General features: G+C 50.9%; 8 protein-coding genes across 8 annotated transcripts; 4 read left to right on the top strand and 4 right to left on the bottom strand.

The window, feature by feature from the left end:
- Nucleotide 1: 1 nt before the first annotated feature.
- N7498_002531 (WD40 repeat domain-containing protein) lies at nt 2-2,206 on the top strand (the record flags this gene model as incomplete). Its single annotated transcript, XM_058449593.1, has 7 exons — nt 2-6; nt 193-335; nt 431-1,373; nt 1,424-1,709; nt 1,767-1,967; nt 2,018-2,093; nt 2,145-2,206. 7 exons carry the CDS (start codon nt 2-4, stop codon nt 2,204-2,206), a joined length of 1,716 nt encoding a protein of 571 aa, XP_058311937.1.
- A 215-nt stretch (nt 2,207-2,421) lies between these two features.
- On the bottom strand, nt 2,422-3,297 carry N7498_002532 (uncharacterized protein; the record flags this gene model as incomplete). Its single annotated transcript, XM_058449594.1, has 2 exons — nt 2,422-2,493; nt 2,548-3,297. 2 exons carry the CDS (start codon nt 3,295-3,297, stop codon nt 2,422-2,424), a joined length of 822 nt encoding a protein of 273 aa, XP_058311938.1.
- Nucleotides 3,298-3,710: 413 nt separating this feature from the next.
- On the bottom strand, nt 3,711-4,022 carry N7498_002533 (uncharacterized protein; the record flags this gene model as incomplete). Its single annotated transcript, XM_058449595.1, has 2 exons — nt 3,711-3,907; nt 4,007-4,022. The coding sequence occupies 2 exons, from the start codon at nt 4,020-4,022 to the stop codon at nt 3,711-3,713; spliced, it is 213 nt and encodes a 70-aa protein (XP_058311939.1).
- A 91-nt stretch (nt 4,023-4,113) lies between these two features.
- N7498_002534 (GPI anchored serine-threonine rich family protein) lies at nt 4,114-4,993 on the bottom strand (the record flags this gene model as incomplete). The annotated part of the gene is made up of 5 exons (XM_058449596.1): nt 4,114-4,422; nt 4,488-4,554; nt 4,609-4,755; nt 4,814-4,892; nt 4,942-4,993. The coding sequence occupies 5 exons, from the start codon at nt 4,991-4,993 to the stop codon at nt 4,114-4,116; spliced, it is 654 nt and encodes a 217-aa protein (XP_058311940.1).
- A 2,235-nt stretch (nt 4,994-7,228) lies between these two features.
- On the top strand, nt 7,229-8,925 carry N7498_002535 (uncharacterized protein; the record flags this gene model as incomplete). Its single annotated transcript, XM_058449597.1, has 2 exons — nt 7,229-7,258; nt 7,324-8,925. The coding sequence occupies 2 exons, from the start codon at nt 7,229-7,231 to the stop codon at nt 8,923-8,925; spliced, it is 1,632 nt and encodes a 543-aa protein (XP_058311941.1).
- Nucleotides 8,926-9,314: 389 nt separating this feature from the next.
- On the top strand, nt 9,315-10,020 carry N7498_002536 (peptide-methionine (R)-S-oxide reductase; the record flags this gene model as incomplete). Its single annotated transcript, XM_058449598.1, has 2 exons — nt 9,315-9,576; nt 9,638-10,020. The coding sequence occupies 2 exons, from the start codon at nt 9,315-9,317 to the stop codon at nt 10,018-10,020; spliced, it is 645 nt and encodes a 214-aa protein (XP_058311942.1).
- Nucleotides 10,021-10,362: 342 nt separating this feature from the next.
- N7498_002537 (uncharacterized protein) lies at nt 10,363-12,331 on the top strand (the record flags this gene model as incomplete). Its single annotated transcript, XM_058449599.1, has 5 exons — nt 10,363-10,471; nt 10,555-10,723; nt 10,773-10,817; nt 10,878-10,980; nt 11,039-12,331. The coding sequence occupies 5 exons, from the start codon at nt 10,363-10,365 to the stop codon at nt 12,329-12,331; spliced, it is 1,719 nt and encodes a 572-aa protein (XP_058311943.1).
- A 533-nt stretch (nt 12,332-12,864) lies between these two features.
- N7498_002538 (putative integral membrane protein) lies at nt 12,865-14,249 on the bottom strand (the record flags this gene model as incomplete). Its single annotated transcript, XM_058449600.1, has 6 exons — nt 12,865-13,283; nt 13,333-13,400; nt 13,449-13,822; nt 13,882-13,949; nt 13,999-14,035; nt 14,094-14,249. 6 exons carry the CDS (start codon nt 14,247-14,249, stop codon nt 12,865-12,867), a joined length of 1,122 nt encoding a protein of 373 aa, XP_058311944.1.
- Between the last annotated feature and the right edge of the window lie 3,034 nt (nt 14,250-17,283).

A 17,283-nucleotide genomic window follows, 5' to 3' on the forward strand; every position in this document is an offset into this window, starting at 1 on the left:
GATGTTGTAAGTATTCCACTTCTTGTCCTCGCTTGCTATCGTTCGCCCGGGGTTCTCGTCTGGAGCAGGCGATCTGCAACACGTCACTTGCCTTCTGCCCCAAGACATCCGAATTGCACCCGGTGTTGAGCTCGGAGGCAATCATTAGACGAAGCTCCCGCAATAGCTCTAAGCATATCTAACAGAACACAGCGTCTTACCGCCTCCTCCGCCCCGCTATACCATCCCCGTCGCATATCAGGCGGGGGCGGCAAATGGCATGGCGGTCCCGGTCATTGAGACCAACAATACAATCACCCATCCGGAAGCTGGATGCCCATTACAGGTTGGAGAAGGTACGTACACCATCTGAATATATGCGACGCTAGATTAGTCTCCCCCCTTGCGTCCATGGTCGACTCCGACGTGCTCATACGAGATGTCACTGCAGGAACCTATACTCTCAAAGACGACCTTCTCCTAGCCACACCTCCCCCTCATCCATCCGAAGCACCAATCGTGAATCCCAATCCGCTTGCGACTGTTCCATCACCTCCCACCTCGGGAGTTAAGCTGTCTTTGGTCAGCCTCGATCCTCGCAAGAAACCTCCCACGTTCTTGAAAACGGCTGTCGTTGCCCCGCAGTTCGGAGATGGGAACCCAGCGCTTGCACCGCCAGCACCGCCAGCCAAGGAGAAAGATGCATTGAAGAGACGGAAACCGAAGAACAACATCATTAAGAGCAGTTCCTCATTTGTGTCCAGAGTCATTACCCACGAGACCTCTGCAAAGCGACTGAGTGACCGCGACCAGAATGGTGTCTTTGCGTTTGCCAATATTAACCGAGCGTTCCAATGGCTCGATCTCAATTCAGCGCAGAAGGAGGACCACCTTACTAAAGTTCTATTCACCAAGGCCCACATGCTGTGCCATGATATCAATGAATTGACCAAGACTGTGTCTCATCTGGACATCGTGATGGGCTCATCTGCCGGAGACATCATCTGGTACGAACCCATGTCACAGAAGTATGCTCGCATCAACAAGAATGGAGTAATCAACAACTCTCCTGTGACACATATCAAATGGCTGCCCGGGTCTGAGAACCTCTTCCTTGCGTCTCATGCCAATGGCGTCTTGGTGGTCTATGATAAGGAGAAGGAGGATGCCTTGTTTACTCCCGAAGCCGCTGCACACCCCGAGAAGGACACCAGCAAGTTACCCCTGGAAACCCTGAAGTCGGTGAATTCGAAAAATCAAAAGTCCAATCCCATTGCTCTGTGGAAGCTCGCGAACCAGAAGATTTCACAGTTTTCCTTCTCTCCGGATCAAAGGCATTTGGCTGTCGTCCTGGAGGATGGATCTCTCCGTCTGATGGACTATTTGAAAGAAGAGTATGTTGATTGCCTTGCCTAACTGGAAATTCAGAACTAACAAAAATTAGGGTACTGGACATCTTCCGCAGTTACTACGGAGGCCTGATCTGTGTTTGCTGGTCCCCAGATGGCAAATACATTGTTACCGGTGGCCAGGACGATCTTCTTACAATCTGGTCTTTCCCAGAGCGCAAGATCGTCGCAAGGTGCCAGGGCCACAACTCCTGGGTTTCAGCAGTAGCCTTCGATCCGTGGCGCTGCGACCAGAAGACCTACCGATTTGGCAGTGTCGGGGACGATTGCCGGCTGCTGCTGTGGGACTTCAGCGTTGGTATGCTCCATCGACCTCGCGCGGTTCGTTCTCACCTCGATTCCCGCTCCCTTGGACATCAACCTAATATACTGGAACAGCATCACCAAAATACAGCTCGACACCGTAGCAGCATCGTCGTGCCCGGTTCACAGTCCGCGCTTCGCAACCGGGCCGACAGCGGTGGCCTCAGGCTGAGATCAGACTCGGACCGAACTGAGAAGTTTGACGGGGCTCTCGATGCCGTGGAAAATCACCCAGTTGAGCCGCGGTCGCGGACTGCGTTGCTGCCGCCTATCATGGTGAGTTTGCTTACTGCGGTCAAATAAGTTAATGCTAATCATGAGTCAAGTCCAAAGTTGTCGGCGAAGACCCTATCTGCTGGCTTGGGTTCCAGAATGATTGTATCATGACATCCTCGCTGGAAGGTATGAGTCGAATCTCACGATGATTGTGGAGCTTTGCTAACCTCCACACAGGGCACATTCGTACTTGGGACCGACCCAGCGACAGCGTTGTCCATCATGACCACCGCCTTTGATTTGCCTTCAGGCAGGATATTATGCACAGTCCGATTCAAATTTTCATGCTTTGCTAGGATTTCTCAGCGTTTACGGGTGACATGTCACATCGCCATATTTCCAGATACCCAATCAATCAAGCTCAAAATCAAATCACACTGTCCTTCCTCAGTATTTACTTTCATACCCATCGCCTTCATACCGCAAGATCAGATTATGAAACAAGCCCATAACTTCACAGCTTCGAGCTCCCCGATCCCTCAACATCGAACTCAGTGGTGCATAGCAAGAAAGTATCACGAAGCGCCTGCACAGTTAGCAAACAGTTTAACACAGCAAACCAAAGATCGAATAAACTCACCGACAAGCGATACTTCTCGTTAATAGCCTGATAATCCTCCCCAGCAAGCATATCACAGAAGTGGCGAATGGACGGATAATGCACAATCGAAATCTCATTCCACCATCCTTCCTTCTCCCTGCCATCCCTCGAATAATCCTGTCCCTCAGGAGCAGGCACTACATTCCCCACCAGCTTCGCATGTCCACCTCTCTTCCCCGCAACGGGAATAAAAGCCTGCCCGTACTGGTAATAGCTCTTCTTCCCATCCGGATGGTGGAAATGAAGCAGGTTCAGCATCGTCACAGGACCTTTGAATGTTTTCTCGAGCTGGTGCATGAATTCTAGAAGCGAAGGGGAGACTTCTAGGTTCTGCGACGTATCTTTGCTTCCTGCGCGGAGGAGCTTGTCCAGAGAACCTGTTAATGGGATACTGGAAGCTTCGGACTTCAATTTGTCGGAGCGGGTGTTGTAGTCGGAGAGGAGTTTGGAGGGGATGCCGGTTGGGACTTTGTAGGAGTTTGTTATGGAGTGGCGGAGGTGGTGGACCGGGTTTTGTTTTTCTGGGTCGTTGTTTTGGATTAGGACTAGGAGGTCCCAGGGGTTTTTGGTGAGGGTTTCGCTGTCGAGGATGTTTGGGTGGATGACAACATGGCGTGGGCGCGATGCGACGATGACTTTGAGGTTGGGTGTTTGTTTGAGTTGCTGGATGAAGGATTGCGGGTCTGTTGATTTGGCGAGGGTGAAGAGGTAGAGGTCGAGGATTGGCATGATGGGCAGTTACTTTGTGGTATGTATTGGGGAGAAGAAAAAATAGAAATGTTCGAGATGGGATGGGTCTCGAGATTGGGGGAGACGGCTGTATATAGCGGATGATTTCATTGCGGAGAACTTTAGCCGGGCAGCCAAGTGCCGAGGTCCCAGTTGATTAAGTCCGATTGGTGGGAATGTAAGTATTTCGATTAAACATGCACCACATTATTGCATTCCACATCAAATAGGGACATGACAGAGGTCCCGAGTCATCAAACAAAAATTAATAGAAGTAAACCCCGAATCAACTATATCCTTCGCCCAGCAGACTATGTTAGAAAAGTCTTAAAGACACTACAGCATTCTTTGTGCAGTATATTTTAGTCTTCACTGTGGATAACCTCGACATTTTTGATCCAATGGGCCAAGCCCTACAGAACTAGGGCAACGAGACCCAGAAGCAGACTGCCGGCCTGGCTCGGGGGCAGGATAATTCCGGCAGCGTTGGAGGTTGTAGTTGCTGTGGCAGAGGAAGTCATAGTGCTCTTCATGTGCTTGGTAGTCGTAGTAGTAGACGTAGTGTGAGTCTTGGTCGACATGCTAGTGGAGGACGAAGTCATCGATGACCCTACATGGGTTGATCAGGTTAGCTTCCAGAAAGTCATGCGGTCGGTGGTTATCGCAATATTAAAAAGCTTGGTAGCCAAAGATGGCACCATTTACTCACGGGTAGAGCGAGACATGGAAGAATGGGGTTTTGAAACAGAAGTGTGCGTTTTTGAGTGCGTGAGAGAAGAACGAGTGGTGCTCATGTGGGTGCTTGGAGGGATGGTACTAGTTCTCGAGGCAAAACTCGAGGAAGAACTGGAAATGGTGGACGAACTGGTAGAAACAGAAGTTGGGGTAGAGGATGAATGAGTTGAGGAAGACGCACTGGTAGACATCGTCATAGAAGACGAAGTGCGGGAGGAAGTAGAATGTGAAGTAGAGGAATAAGAGGCGGTATGGGAAGACGCACTGGTGGAAGAGTGAGTAGTAGTCGGCAAAGAAGAAGCAGTCGAGGAAGAAGTATGAGAAGCAGAAGTCGAAGTGGCAGTAGATGACACCAAAGTGGAAGAAAGCATGCTCCCAGATGCAGTAGAACTTTCACTAGCAGTACTGGTTTTCTTACCAGAGCTAGAGGCCAATTCAGCCTTCTGATCAGTCACTTTGAATTGCTGTGACTGAGCTAGGATACCGCCTGATGGCGCGAGGAAGTTGACCTGATAGCCACCACTGGTATCTGTCAGTAACTGGATGCCTACGACTTTGGAGTCGTCGATGACATACCCGGTGTCTGTGGTAGACACATCCTGGTCATGGGCTTTGATAGTATAGGAGCCCTTGTCCACGTCGACTCCCGAGGCAACGGTCTCGGTCACTGGCGGGTAAACATTCTCATTGACTAGAACAATGTCAACGGTAGAGGGGTCGGTCCTAAAGTTTTTCATTAATACCTTCCCCATCCTTGTGAAAAAGCAGATATAGAACTAACGAAACCCTCTGCCAGTGAATGGTTACCGGCTTGGAGAAGTCGACCTTCTCACCCTGCCTGGGCGAGGTGATAACGATACCTGGTCGAATGTTAGATCCGCTCGGTCGATGTCAAGTCTCAAGCCGTACCTGCAGCTGAAACGGCTAAGGCGACCAGGGAAGAAACAGTGGCAATAAGCATTGTGCTTGATTGATTGATTCGATCCCTCGATGAGAATGGAAAGAATTTCTCTTGGACCTGGAAGTAGATATTATAAGGGAGGGAAGTCGGGAGGGTGGAAAGAAGGAGAATCTGGGAAAGACGGTAATATTTTATATTTGTTATATGGTCCGAAGACCAGCTCCGAACTCCCAAGGGTCTACCTGCCTGTCATGCCAATGTTAATTGTTCAGGCTAGGGTACTCGTGATTCCTCCATGCGTCATGTCTCATGTGTCCAGCATCAACGGAGTACAGAAAGCCACAAGCAAGGGCCATATCGCCCAAATCCCGGGGATGCATCTATAGTTTAATGTAGTGAGAAATCTTGGAAGCAGGCAAAGTGGATGCCAAAGCTCGCGAAAAAAAGAACTTCAGCCCGAACTTGAATCACCAGCCAATTTGTACCACACAGACTACGCCATGTCGCCTGGCCGCGCGTCAAAGTCCCTGTTCAGTAGCTGTATGCATTACTGGTGAGAAGATGCTGTTGTACCTTCATGGTCAAATAGTCGTAGCCATTGGTCTAGGGCTATCGCCACTGGGATGACCGCTGCAGTCCGGTTAGCAGGAGGACTGATCACCTTGTATTTCATTTGGGGATGGGAAGGGCTACTCAGTTCTATTTGCCGGGAGTCTAAGTATTCAGATAGATGGAGATGATACGACTCAAGTACATGATGGCTCGATATACCATGCAGACCATATGAGTCTTGTGTTAGCCTCAAACGACAGGAAAGGCAGGAGGAGCTAAATTAGCACCCCCGAGGCAAATTATTTGTTTCATCACCGTTTATTCAATACATAGAGAGTCAGATGACGAATCTGAAGGGCTTTAGCACATCGGAACAGCTGGATTTCCTGCGCATGGTCTCGGATCTCCGTCATGGATAAAGGTAGGACAAGACCAAGGGCCGAGCCCAATTATATTTACAACCTGACGTCGTCGCTCACACAATACGGGAATGTCATTTTGAGCTCACCAGCTTTCTTTATCCGGGACGTGGTTGCTAAGTTACAGATTGCCTTCTCGGGCTATTTCTGCGGATGACGAGAATACGGCTGCCTTGAAATTAGATTTCAATTCCCTCGCTCTCTGCTCGCACAACGTACACCGAGGGTCGGAACTATCATGATTGGATACTGCACGGGAGGAATTGAAACGCTTCAATCGGCTGAGTTGAACTTCCCATCCCTGCCGGAGTTGTTGCTGCGGGAAGGCCCCTGACGCGTTATCTGTGTTCTCCGGTGCCTCCAGCTCCTCGGATAGAGCTGGCTGAGGAGATTTCCTATCTGTATCGTTGCTCAAGTGGTTTGAATTGACGTACGAGTCTTGAAAACGTAAATGCAAATCTTCAGCGAGTTAAAGTAGTCTCACTTGTTGACAATGCTTCGGCCACCGTCCGTGGTGAGTCGCTGGCGCACACAATTGAAGACCATGAAGGTCCCAGCTGAAACTCATGCCCAAGCGGGTTAAATTATATGCATCAATCCATCACAAGGAGTGTTCTCCAAGTCGGATACTACCCACACTTTATCAGACAACTAATGGTAGAAGACGGCAGCTTGGGAAGCCTTCGGATGGCAATTTCAGAGCTCAACACTGTCAACTTAATGTCGTACATTTAGCCTAAATCACACAGTCAATATTTGGGCACGGGCGTCTCTGATTCACCGTATCTGCAGCCTGCCTGGCCATATTTCGCAAGCAGCCCAGGAATTGGAGTCAATCAACACGGCCTGAGATACAAACGCCGCTGCAACGAGAGTTTTACTAAAACACACGGTCAGCAGCATTCTCATCTACCGAGCCAACTGATGACATACTTACTCTCAAGCCTATCATCAGAGGCATACTGACCAGTATCAAATCGGGAATCTAGGCTCGTCGTGTCCCGGGGTGCACCGTGAGGGCGGTGTGAGTTGACCGGCAATTCAGCGGGCGGTCGGGATGTGGGGGTGGAGAAGGAAGGAAAGCGGTCGGTGAAGATGGCAGAAAAAGAAACGTGGGACTTAGCGTTTATGTCATCCTTCATGCCCTCATCTCGGACACGCAACACGAACCTGGTCGCACTGTGGTTATCATGGAGTAAATCTTGGTGCTTTAAGATTGCAGCGTTTCAAGAGGGCGCTTTTGCTTCCGCGGTGAACAGCCTGGCGCGGCCTGGCATGTTATTTACACTCCACCATCTCTTTCAGTCGTCTTTCTCATGCGGCAATGGAACACTCCAGTGACAACCTGTTTAGTGTACGTGCCACGTTAGTATTTACATGACTGGGACTATAATATTCTAACATATTGGTCATAAACAGGAGCTTGAAGCGCGTTACTGCCCCCCAGTGGACTCTGCGTTGTTCGCGGCTGTGGCTTCGGATTTTGACCTCACAGAGCCGACAGCTGCCAAGGAGCTTTGCCATATCCTTGACTCAATCAAGGAATCAGCTCTAGAGCAAGAGGATCTGCTATTTGACCCAAGTGGAACCTTCAACAACGATGTCAACGATGCTGCACTAAGCGGGCAACCCGACACTGGCTCCTCGCCTCCCACAGATACCACCAATCTTACTTCCAACTTGGTTCCCAGTGACAACGATGGCAAGACCTCTTCTCAGAGCAAATCACAGGCTGCGTACACAGTGGGCACGGATGGATCTTTGCAATTCTCAAGCGGCTCACATGAAGATACCGTCGATGCACTCGCACAGATGTTTCCTACGATTTCCCTTCTTGATATTCAACAAAGCTTGAAGAAGAGCGGCGGAGATCCCACTAAGAGCATGGATGTCCTGCTCAACCTGGCCTTTTTTGATGAGGCGCAGGTAGCGGATGGTGACATGAAAATCGATGTACCCAAAGGCATCGAGGGGTTTCTGGAGGGCAACGGCGATATTGGTCATAATAAGGGTCGCAAGAAAAAGCGCAGCAAAAACCAGAAACTCCGTCATGAAGCCATCAGTTCGTCTGGTGATGCCCCTGCTCCTAACAAGTGGGAATCTGGCAAGGCCGATATCGAGTTCATAACTTCGCGCACCCCAGATCTTTCAAAGGAAAAGGTATCATCAATTTACCACGCCAACCGAGGCTCTTTGTTTCCTACTATTAGATCGATTGCCCTTGCCAACTGTCCGAAGGATGTGCACGAAATTGATGAGGATCCCGTCATGCTGACGCAAGTTGCCGAGCTTGCTGGGGCTTTCCCTAATCTCCAAACCACCACTCTCATCGGGCTTCTCAGAGCCACACGCAACATGCCGTCAGCCGCGAATGACTTTGCAGCTGTGCTGGCTCGGAGACCTTCGTTGTCCGATGTGTCAAATATAATCAAATTCACCGCAACACCTCTTGACCTAAGCGATGAGGACGTTGGCGCCTCTGGTTCTGGGAGCCGGGCCAGCGAGAACGCGGCAGGTGATTTTGATTATGTGCAGGCAAAGGCAGCGGCAAATGCCTCTTTTGCAGCGGGGTCGGCTGCTTACAATCAAGCACGCGAAAGCTATCGTCGTTCCAAGTCAAATCATCTGTATGCTGCCGCCACGGCTGTGTACCGAGAATCCGCCGAGGAGGCTTTTCTGCGTGGAAAGGCACAGCTATCGCGTGCATCTGATCATCTTGTGGACAGCCAGTCCACCAAGTACGACCTGGATCTTCACGGTATCACAGTTGCCAATGCAGTTCGCATTGCCCGTGAGCGGGTCTCGGACTGGTGGGACAGGCTGGGCGATGCGAAGTATGTTCGTGGCGGTGGGAAGCACGTTCACGGTGGTTATAAGATCATCACCGGTGTTGGCAACCATAGCCATGACGGCACATCCCGGCTCGGACCCGCAGTTAGCAGGATGCTCATCCAAGAAGGTTGGCGAGTGGAGATCGACAGAGGTTTCCTGCTAGTCACCGGCGTCGCCCGTGCCCGCTAGTCGGATCTGTTTCACTTTTGTCTTCGACTTCCTTCATATTGGCTTTGATAATCCCCCCGTTTTGCAGCATTTCTGGGCACATCTGTTTGGTTTTATTTTTAGGATTTGCACGATACCCAGCATAGGTGGAGTTGTGTCTAGCTTTCCTCCTTGGTGAGGGAAAACCTTCACTGGCAGTTATCCGATTGCCTCGATTTCATCTCTTTTTCGCCGCTCTATTTGAGTAGAATCCATTTTAGCTGGTAAAGTAGATCATCTCGATTACTCCAAATACGGCAGTCTAGATCGCCGTAGAGAGACTCCCCGCATGATGACGTAAAGCACCTCGACCCAAATCGCGCCCACTCCTTCACAACAACACTTGACGCAACAGTACCACAGTTGTCTCTATGCGATCTCAAATACTTTGCAATTTGAAGGCACCACTTAGGCATCGTGCCCTCGTTCAGCCAACCGTCTTCCCTCGCTCCCATTCAACCTTTGCTCCCAAGAACAGTCGTTCTGCGCCCGGGTCTACGGTGTTGAGAGCAGCCCCAACTATCCCATTTTTTGGTGCATTCTTCAGCTCCAACAAACCCGAAGAGCCCAGCGGCAGCATGTCTTACCCTGACCAGCGTAGTGATGATCAGTGGAGGGCGGTTCTGAATCCTGGTCCGTCCTTTCTGTTCCTAATGTCTTTGACCGAGCCTCTTGCTTACCTGGCTAAATATAGAGCAATTCCGCATCCTTCGTGAGAAGGGTACCGAGCGTGCTGGGACCGGCGAGTACGATAAACACCATCCGACAAAGGGCGTGTACAACTGCGCCGGATGTGACGCGCCGCTCTATACGGCTGATCACAAGTTTAAGTCCGGCTGCGGCTGGCCTGCCTACTTTGACTCGATTCCCGGTGCCGTGACGAGACATGTGGACAACACATTTGGCATGAAGAGGACCGAGATCGTCTGCAGCAACTGTGGAGGTCACCTCGGCCATGTCTTCGAAGGTGAAGGGTACTCGACGCCGACGGATGAGCGACACTGCGTGAACAGCGTCAGTCTGCGCTTTACGGAGGACCAGGGAGCTGGAAAGGCAGCTGAAAAATCAAAGGCTTGATTGGATGTAGTTATTTAAACAATATTTAAAGTGTTCTAGAAACGGAGCTGGTTAGCGCGGATGTGTGTACAAGGACCTCGGGGGCCAAGCGCGTAGTCAGGGACCAACCACGTTGCATACGCCAGGCAGCCTAGTCCCTTTGTCATGTTGATCCTGCGTATCTATCCCCCCTTGCAGCTTGCCGAATAAATCAGTTGTGGCCAACCTACATGAAACTGCGTGACTGGCACGTGCCACTCACCGTATACCGCCTTAGGCCGCCGTGGCCGACCGCCACCTGCGCATGCGGGATTGCCATTGTTTCTCTTCTCCTTTCTCACCACCCTCGAGTCGGCCACAATTATGTCTCGACGCGCTACGCCGAGCCAGGCTGCTCAGAACCAGCAGACCATTAAGAGTCTGCTGAAACTTGAGACCAACAAGATATGTGCCGACTGCAAGCGCAACAAGCGTTAGTGTCCCCCCTCCGATGGCGCTCACCGCGGGCCTCCACGGTTTTGGGTCACATTGAATACTAACATTGCTCTTGCTTAGACCCGCGATGGGCATCTTGGAACTTGGGTATTTTCATTTGCATTCGTTGCTCCGGCATCCATCGGGGTATGGGCACACACATTAGTCGGGTCAAGTCGGTTGATCTTGATACATGGACCGATGAACAACTCCAGAGTGTGTTGAAATGGGGCAATGCGAGAGCCAACAGGTTAGTCTTGCGCAATTGGTGGCATCGGACATGTGCTGATGCCCTACAGATACTGGGAAGCGAAACTGGCGCCCGGCCACGTCCCCTCGGAAGCGTAAGTCCACTGCGACCAGACTATACGAGATGGCAGTTCACTGATGTCGCGTGACAATAGTAAGATCGAAAACTTTATTCGAACCAAGTACGATACCAAGCGCTGGGTCATGGATGGTGGCATGCCCGACCCCTCGACCCTGGATGATGGCGACGATGATGTTGTGAGTCCTACCGACTGCGATGCGCAACGATATCGAATAGCAGTCACTGACCTACCAGCCTCTTGCGGTTGTACAGGAGAAGGCAAAGATCGAACGTTCCTCTTCGCAACCAATGGCACCCCCTCCCCAAACCGCACGCCAACCCGCACGCCAACAAGCCCCGTTCGATCTGTTCGGTGACGACCCGATTGCTCCTCCTGCTCGCCCTAGCACGACCGACCCGAATCCTCGCGCTCCCGTAAGACAATCACAGCCCGCACAGCCGAAGGCTCAGAAGCCGGGTGATTCCTTGCTTGGTCTCGATTTCTTTGGCAGCACCCAGCCGTCGACCGGCAGCCGCCCGTCAAGCACCGTATCTACACCCGCCGCACCAACTGGCATGTCTCGTCCAGACCTGAAACAATCAATTCTGTCCTTGTACTCGAAGCCTCAGCCCCAGGCCGCCCCCGTCCAGCACAGGCGGGACAACTCCTTCGGAGATATGGCCTCTCCGACTGCCCCCTCCGCGTCCTCGAACATAGGCAGCATGACTGATGCGTTCAGTGGCCTAACCTTCCCATCAACCACATCTCCAGCTCCGGTCAAGCCGGCCGAGAAGCCTTCTCCGTTTGCCAACCTCACCAACTTCGGTGGTGCCAAGTCGACCCCGGCAGCTCCCAGGGTCACGTCGCCTTCCGGTTCGGCCAGTGGTGACCTATTTGATAGTCTGACCTCTCCTACAATGTCTGCGCAGAAGCCGTCACGAAACACCTCCATATCCTCGCAAAGCCAGGACTTCGGTTTCGGCGGTTTTGCCTCTCCTCCCCCTCAGCTGAAGCCCAACCCTCCTTCTTCATCCCTCTCCAATGACCTTTTCGGTCTCTCTTCCCCGCCTCCTCCGCCTGTGTCACCACCGAAGTCAACCGTGACCTCTCCGCAGCACGAAATGAGCTCTGCATTCAACCTCTCCAGCCCTTCGTTGCAGCCTAAGCCTGCCACATCCCCCAAGCCCCAAGTACCGGCTGCGACCACCGCTGCCGCCAATGCCATGTCAGCTAGCATGGATCCCTGGGGTGGCAATGCATGGAACACTCCCGACGCGGCCCCTTCTCCTGCACCGCCTGCGCTTGCGCCCTCCAGCACAGCGTCCATGATGAAGGTCCCTGATACCCTGACCCCCAATGACATTGGAGGTGGTTGGGGTGCTCCGGCCGCTCCGCCCAAGCCCACTCCCACTGTGGCTGCCGATGAGGACTTTGGCGGCTGGACTAGTGCTGCTCCCGTTTCGTCGGGAACTACTACAACTAGCTCAACCAAGCCGGCTGGCGGGTTTGGTGGAGCTGACGACCTCTTCTCTAACGTTTGGGAGTAGAGTATGTTATTTCCATAGCGAATTGAGATATAAATGCAAATTGCATTGCATTGCCTACATTAGTGTTTATGTTGCTAGAGAAATTCTACATTTCCCACTGTACCTTTGGGCATATCCGTCGACCTGTGTAGGTAGGTGAATCGGTGCTAAACACAACCTAGACGTAGGTTTGTTCAAATCTTATATCGAGGTATGAACATTCTGTCCAATCTTTTTCATTCTTAATTTTTGTATTGGATTTAAAGCAAGGTTTGTATCCTCAAATTATAGGTATAGAGCGACCAGCAGCTGCGACAATGCGCTCGCTGCCGGTGGTAAAATGTACATGCCAGTCACAAATAAAACAATAAAAGCCTCCTCCGTAAAGCCCGCCCAGGTAAATGTTAACACAGGTAAAGAAAAGAGCCGTTGAAGGAAAGACAATCCATAAAGGACGAGGAAAAAGGAAAAGGAAGACCTTGACGGCCAAAAACCATAAAAGAAAGAATATAACCAACCGGCATACAAATCATAACAATATAAACCAAATGCTCTCAAACAAGCTCATCGGTACTCTCCATCTTCTGATTCCCAACAGGAGTAACGTTCGACTCCTGCGTCACAAGAGTAGTAACCTTAATACCAGCAAAAGGCTCTTTGGCATCCTGCTTCTTTTCATAGCTATGGATCGACCCGTCGGGTGACAGGTCATCCAAGTCGTATCCATCTTGCACAGTCTTGCGGCCACCAATTACTGATGCCTGGACATTAGTGTTTTGGAAGGTGTTGCCAGTGAGAGCGCTCTGGCCAGTTCGGGAGGGTCGTGTTGTTTTGCTGCGGTAGCCATTGCTGGCGGTGGAGAAGATGTGGGGGAGGAGTTGGGAGAGGAATGCGCGCGTGCTGGGGAGGGAGGCGCAGATGATGGCGACGTTGCATTCGACGGCGGACCAGGCTGCGGCGCCGACGTTGTCGTCTGCTGATCGTTAGATGGGGTCAGTTTTGAGCAGTGAGCCAGTGCTTACAGGTTGGATCAGTGGAGTTGGAGATAATTAGGAGACTGTGGAGGCGGAGGATCGTGGTTATCACGACGCTATGGTCGTTAGTAGTTGTTCCGTTGGAAGTCATGGAGTATACTCACAATCCACCGAGAGCAAAGACGCCCATCAGAGCTAGCTTCTGCCTCCTGGGCAGTTGGAGAGACTTGAGCACGGGCATTGGGAAGATCAAAATCATGAGATCGGTGAGAATGTGAATGGCCGAGTTCGAAAACCACAGGGCTTTCTTATCAAAACAAAATCCCGGCACTGAAGGCTCCCAAAATTTGGCGAGGGGGACGCAGTTTGCCCAGGCACTAACGACCGACCATGTGCCGTAGACGACAATGAATCCGAGAAGGATGGCGCAGGCTGTACGCAAGCGCGGTGTTGAGAAGACTCGTCGGTATTGAAGGAGGATGGAGATCTTAGTGCTGAAGAGGCTGCACTGATAGATTGGAACCGAGGCCCAGAAACACTAGAACCGAAGGTTAATCGCCTCTCGGTGGGACCATTGGGACTGTGTTTGGTACTCACTATCATCTGAGCCTTATAGATTGCGCCTGGGATGAGTTTGAAGTATTGACCCATATCATGGTAGACTTCTGTTGGGAATTAGCACACGTCGTCAATGAATGGACGAACTATACTGACCTCCGACGAATAACCCGAAGAAGACCCATGAGAATATCTAGTGCTATGGTTAGCTTATCCGTACATCAACAGACCCTCGGAGATAGATCCCTTACTAAGGAGGCTATAATGGCATAGTCATCTGCTCCCATCTGCTTCACCATAATTGCTCTCGTATAGATGCGAATAAGAACCAGCGTCGTTGCCAATGTGGTGAAGACAGCGCTGACGGCCAGAGCCGAGCGGCCTCTTGCGGTCGATTCTGTAGTCATTGTTGCGTGTATTATTCAGGACACAGAATTGTCGGTCTGTGCAGCCAAAGAGCACCGGAGTTTCGGGCTAGATAAAAGAATGGAAGTCCCGGTGGAGGGTAAAATTAAGATCGAGCCAGGGCCACCTTCTTTTCATACACCATTGTGTGGCACTGAGAAGAATATGGAATCGTGGAGCCGCCCCTCTCGAAGAAACAGAAAGAGGAAAAGGAGGGGAATCCGTGGCTTGCGATGACGCCCAGGAACGGTCGAAAGGACAGTATGGGTCTCGCTTTGCAAAGTGCCGAGCAGCCACCGAGGGGCTAGAGGATATAAGCTTAGGAACAAGAACTGGACTATTGGAATTTCAGGAGATATCATTACTAACCTAATGCTCGGAATCATGGTCAGTGAGCCCATCAGCATCAGAGCACCGTTCGAACCTCGCCAAGTATAACTCCCGACAGAGTTAGACGGACTTGTGGAGTGCGTCGTCGCGACGATCCGGTGGCCAACGTGAGCGTGCCTATCATAGCCAGTCCCCTGTGCCGTGGAGGGGGTGCTCGACTGAGCGTGGAGCTCACGGTCCTGTTTTTGCCTGCAAACCATGAGGGGCCATGCATGCCTCACCCGTTCGAGGGCATCATCGTGCGATGTTCCACGCGGGCCCGTTCCAGTGCGGAGCCAGCACTGCGCCAGTAGATTTCAAGAAATGAACAAGTCCAGTCAACTAGTCAGGTGGAGATCGAAGATAATTCTCGGCTCGTGCTGCGCACAGCTCTTGGTTGAAGTGGATTGACATCTGTCTGAAACGACAGTTGAATCCATGGAACCAGCTCGCCCTAAGCCGAGCATAATTCAAGTGCCGGAGGCGCGCCGTTGTCCCTGACAAACTTCGGAGTCGCTGTTCCATGTTTTCTCTGTTTACCCGCCTTTATGACTGATTATTGTGACTTCATCTCCCTGCATTGACCAGACCGGGGATCAATTGGCATGGACGCAGGCACTAGCGTGGAAGATCGGAATCGCGAGGAGTTGCCGAACGAACGCCGCTTCCCTTAGGACGCGGCTAAAATGCCCTTAGCTCGGGCTCCTTTTTTTTCTTTTTTTTCTTTTTTCGGCTCATTTCAAATTTGGAGTATTCCCGGCATTGCGGATTAGCGCGTCTTATCATCTCCATCCCAGCAACCCCCAACTCGGTGGCTGGCAATAGCGTCAATAGCGCCGAATTTGTGGCTGTCAGCGGCATAAGAGGAAACCCTATCGGAACCGCCATGTGCTCATGCAAGTTATAGAGTGCAGCAGTCCTCCCCGTCGGTTTCAACAACCAGCCTGAAACATTTATGACGTAAAGAGCAGTCTATGGAGAAGGAGATGCTTCGGATCCGTGCCCTAGACTTCCGCGCCATATGAACTCGTACTCAGAAAGAAACTGCCCCGAGCTGTCGTTATCTGTCGCACAATCTGTCGATCGGTAGGGCTTTGTCCCGTCCACATCCCATTGCCGAGATTCCGCTGGGCCCACGGTGCTCTGACGGCTCAACTACCAGCCGAGCGGAGTTTTATTACCCTCGGCGTATATAGTCGGTATATAAGATGGACTGGCGCCATGACCACTTGGGCTCAATGACCTCCACTAAAACCCGGTGCATATCGATACCGACCTTAAGGGTCGAGTCATTTCCCTTGTCGATCCTCATCGACTGGGTTCCACTGCTTGCAAGACCCAACTCTGTCGGCCGGGCTGCCCTAGGCTTCGGAGGGGCACTCGTGGCTGAAGAATAGGGGTACGGCGATCCTTAAACGCGGGGAGGAAGTAGCGGCAGCTGTATGCCCCTGGTTGTGTTTATGTTCTTCCGCATGGAGTTTCTGATATGAGTCCACGTGGGATTTTCATGACAGCGTCGTGGAGTACCAATTGAAGAAAATTCTCCATACGTACGACTTGGATTGAATCGAGTGTGTATCTCTAATTCACAGCTTCGGTGGGGCTATAGATCAATGCCGTGGTCACCTACAGGACAGTGGGTTCGAGAGATTCCGATCGATCGTGGAATACCGTTAGTACGGACTGTCCGGACTGATTGAGATCGATTGGCATGTCTTAATCTGAAAGATATCTGCTGACTTAAATATAGAGTATTGGATAACGTTGGAGATAGCTATCGAGAGAAATAAAGACTAAGCCTGTCCGAATTACCGAGTAGCTAACTAAAGTGTTGATGGCTGCTGCCCGACGCGGCAGCAGATTACAGGTCACTACACCTAGGGTCGGAGGTCGCTGCACCTAGCCCCACTTTTCTTTTCTGAGCTCACTGCACCCATCTCGCATTCCTACTTACTAATCATTGTATGCCATGGTAACAAGGTATTTTACCTACATACTGTATTTGTTTTGGCTTGTTTTCTATTCCTCACTATCACTACTATCACTATGGCGAATAGTAATCAACCTATCTGGAAGGACTATGAGCATCGGATGATCCATGATCTTATACGTTTTGACCCTACACCTGAACCGACCGACGACGCCTTTGAATTCGGGGAGCAGGGTGATCTCCAAGATCGTCACGCATCGATTCCAGACCCAAACGACGTAAATATATATCTGTATTGACAACATACAACTCTTCACTAACTAGTTTCTAACTATTTCTCTAGCACCCTGACCCTCTTCCAATGCCCTTAACAGATCGATCAACACATACTATATCAGCAGCATTTATTAAGTATATGGCCTTGCTACCTAAGTATCCACAAACGCATAACGCTAGGTACGCATACGTGGTGAACCTCGAAAATATTAAGCCCCACTAGGCGAAAGACACACTTAAATCGGTAGGGGTCGCCTTTAAACTAGTTATTAACTAGTTACTAACTAGATAGTTAGTATAGATCCAGTACTCGTTTAAAAGCAAAGGTGTAACATCAAACATTTTTAATATGTATCTTAGCTACCCAATAGAGAAAAAACGATATATATGCTCTAGTATTAAGCGCTGCGAGTTCCTTAATCTAGAGCTTGCTAGAATAGGTTATCTTTACGCGGATAAGG

This window comes from Penicillium cinerascens (assembly GCF_028974065.1).
Source record: "Penicillium cinerascens strain IBT 15544 chromosome Unknown contig_1_segment0_segment0, whole genome shotgun sequence".
NCBI lineage: Eukaryota > Fungi > Ascomycota > Eurotiomycetes > Eurotiales > Aspergillaceae > Penicillium > Penicillium cinerascens.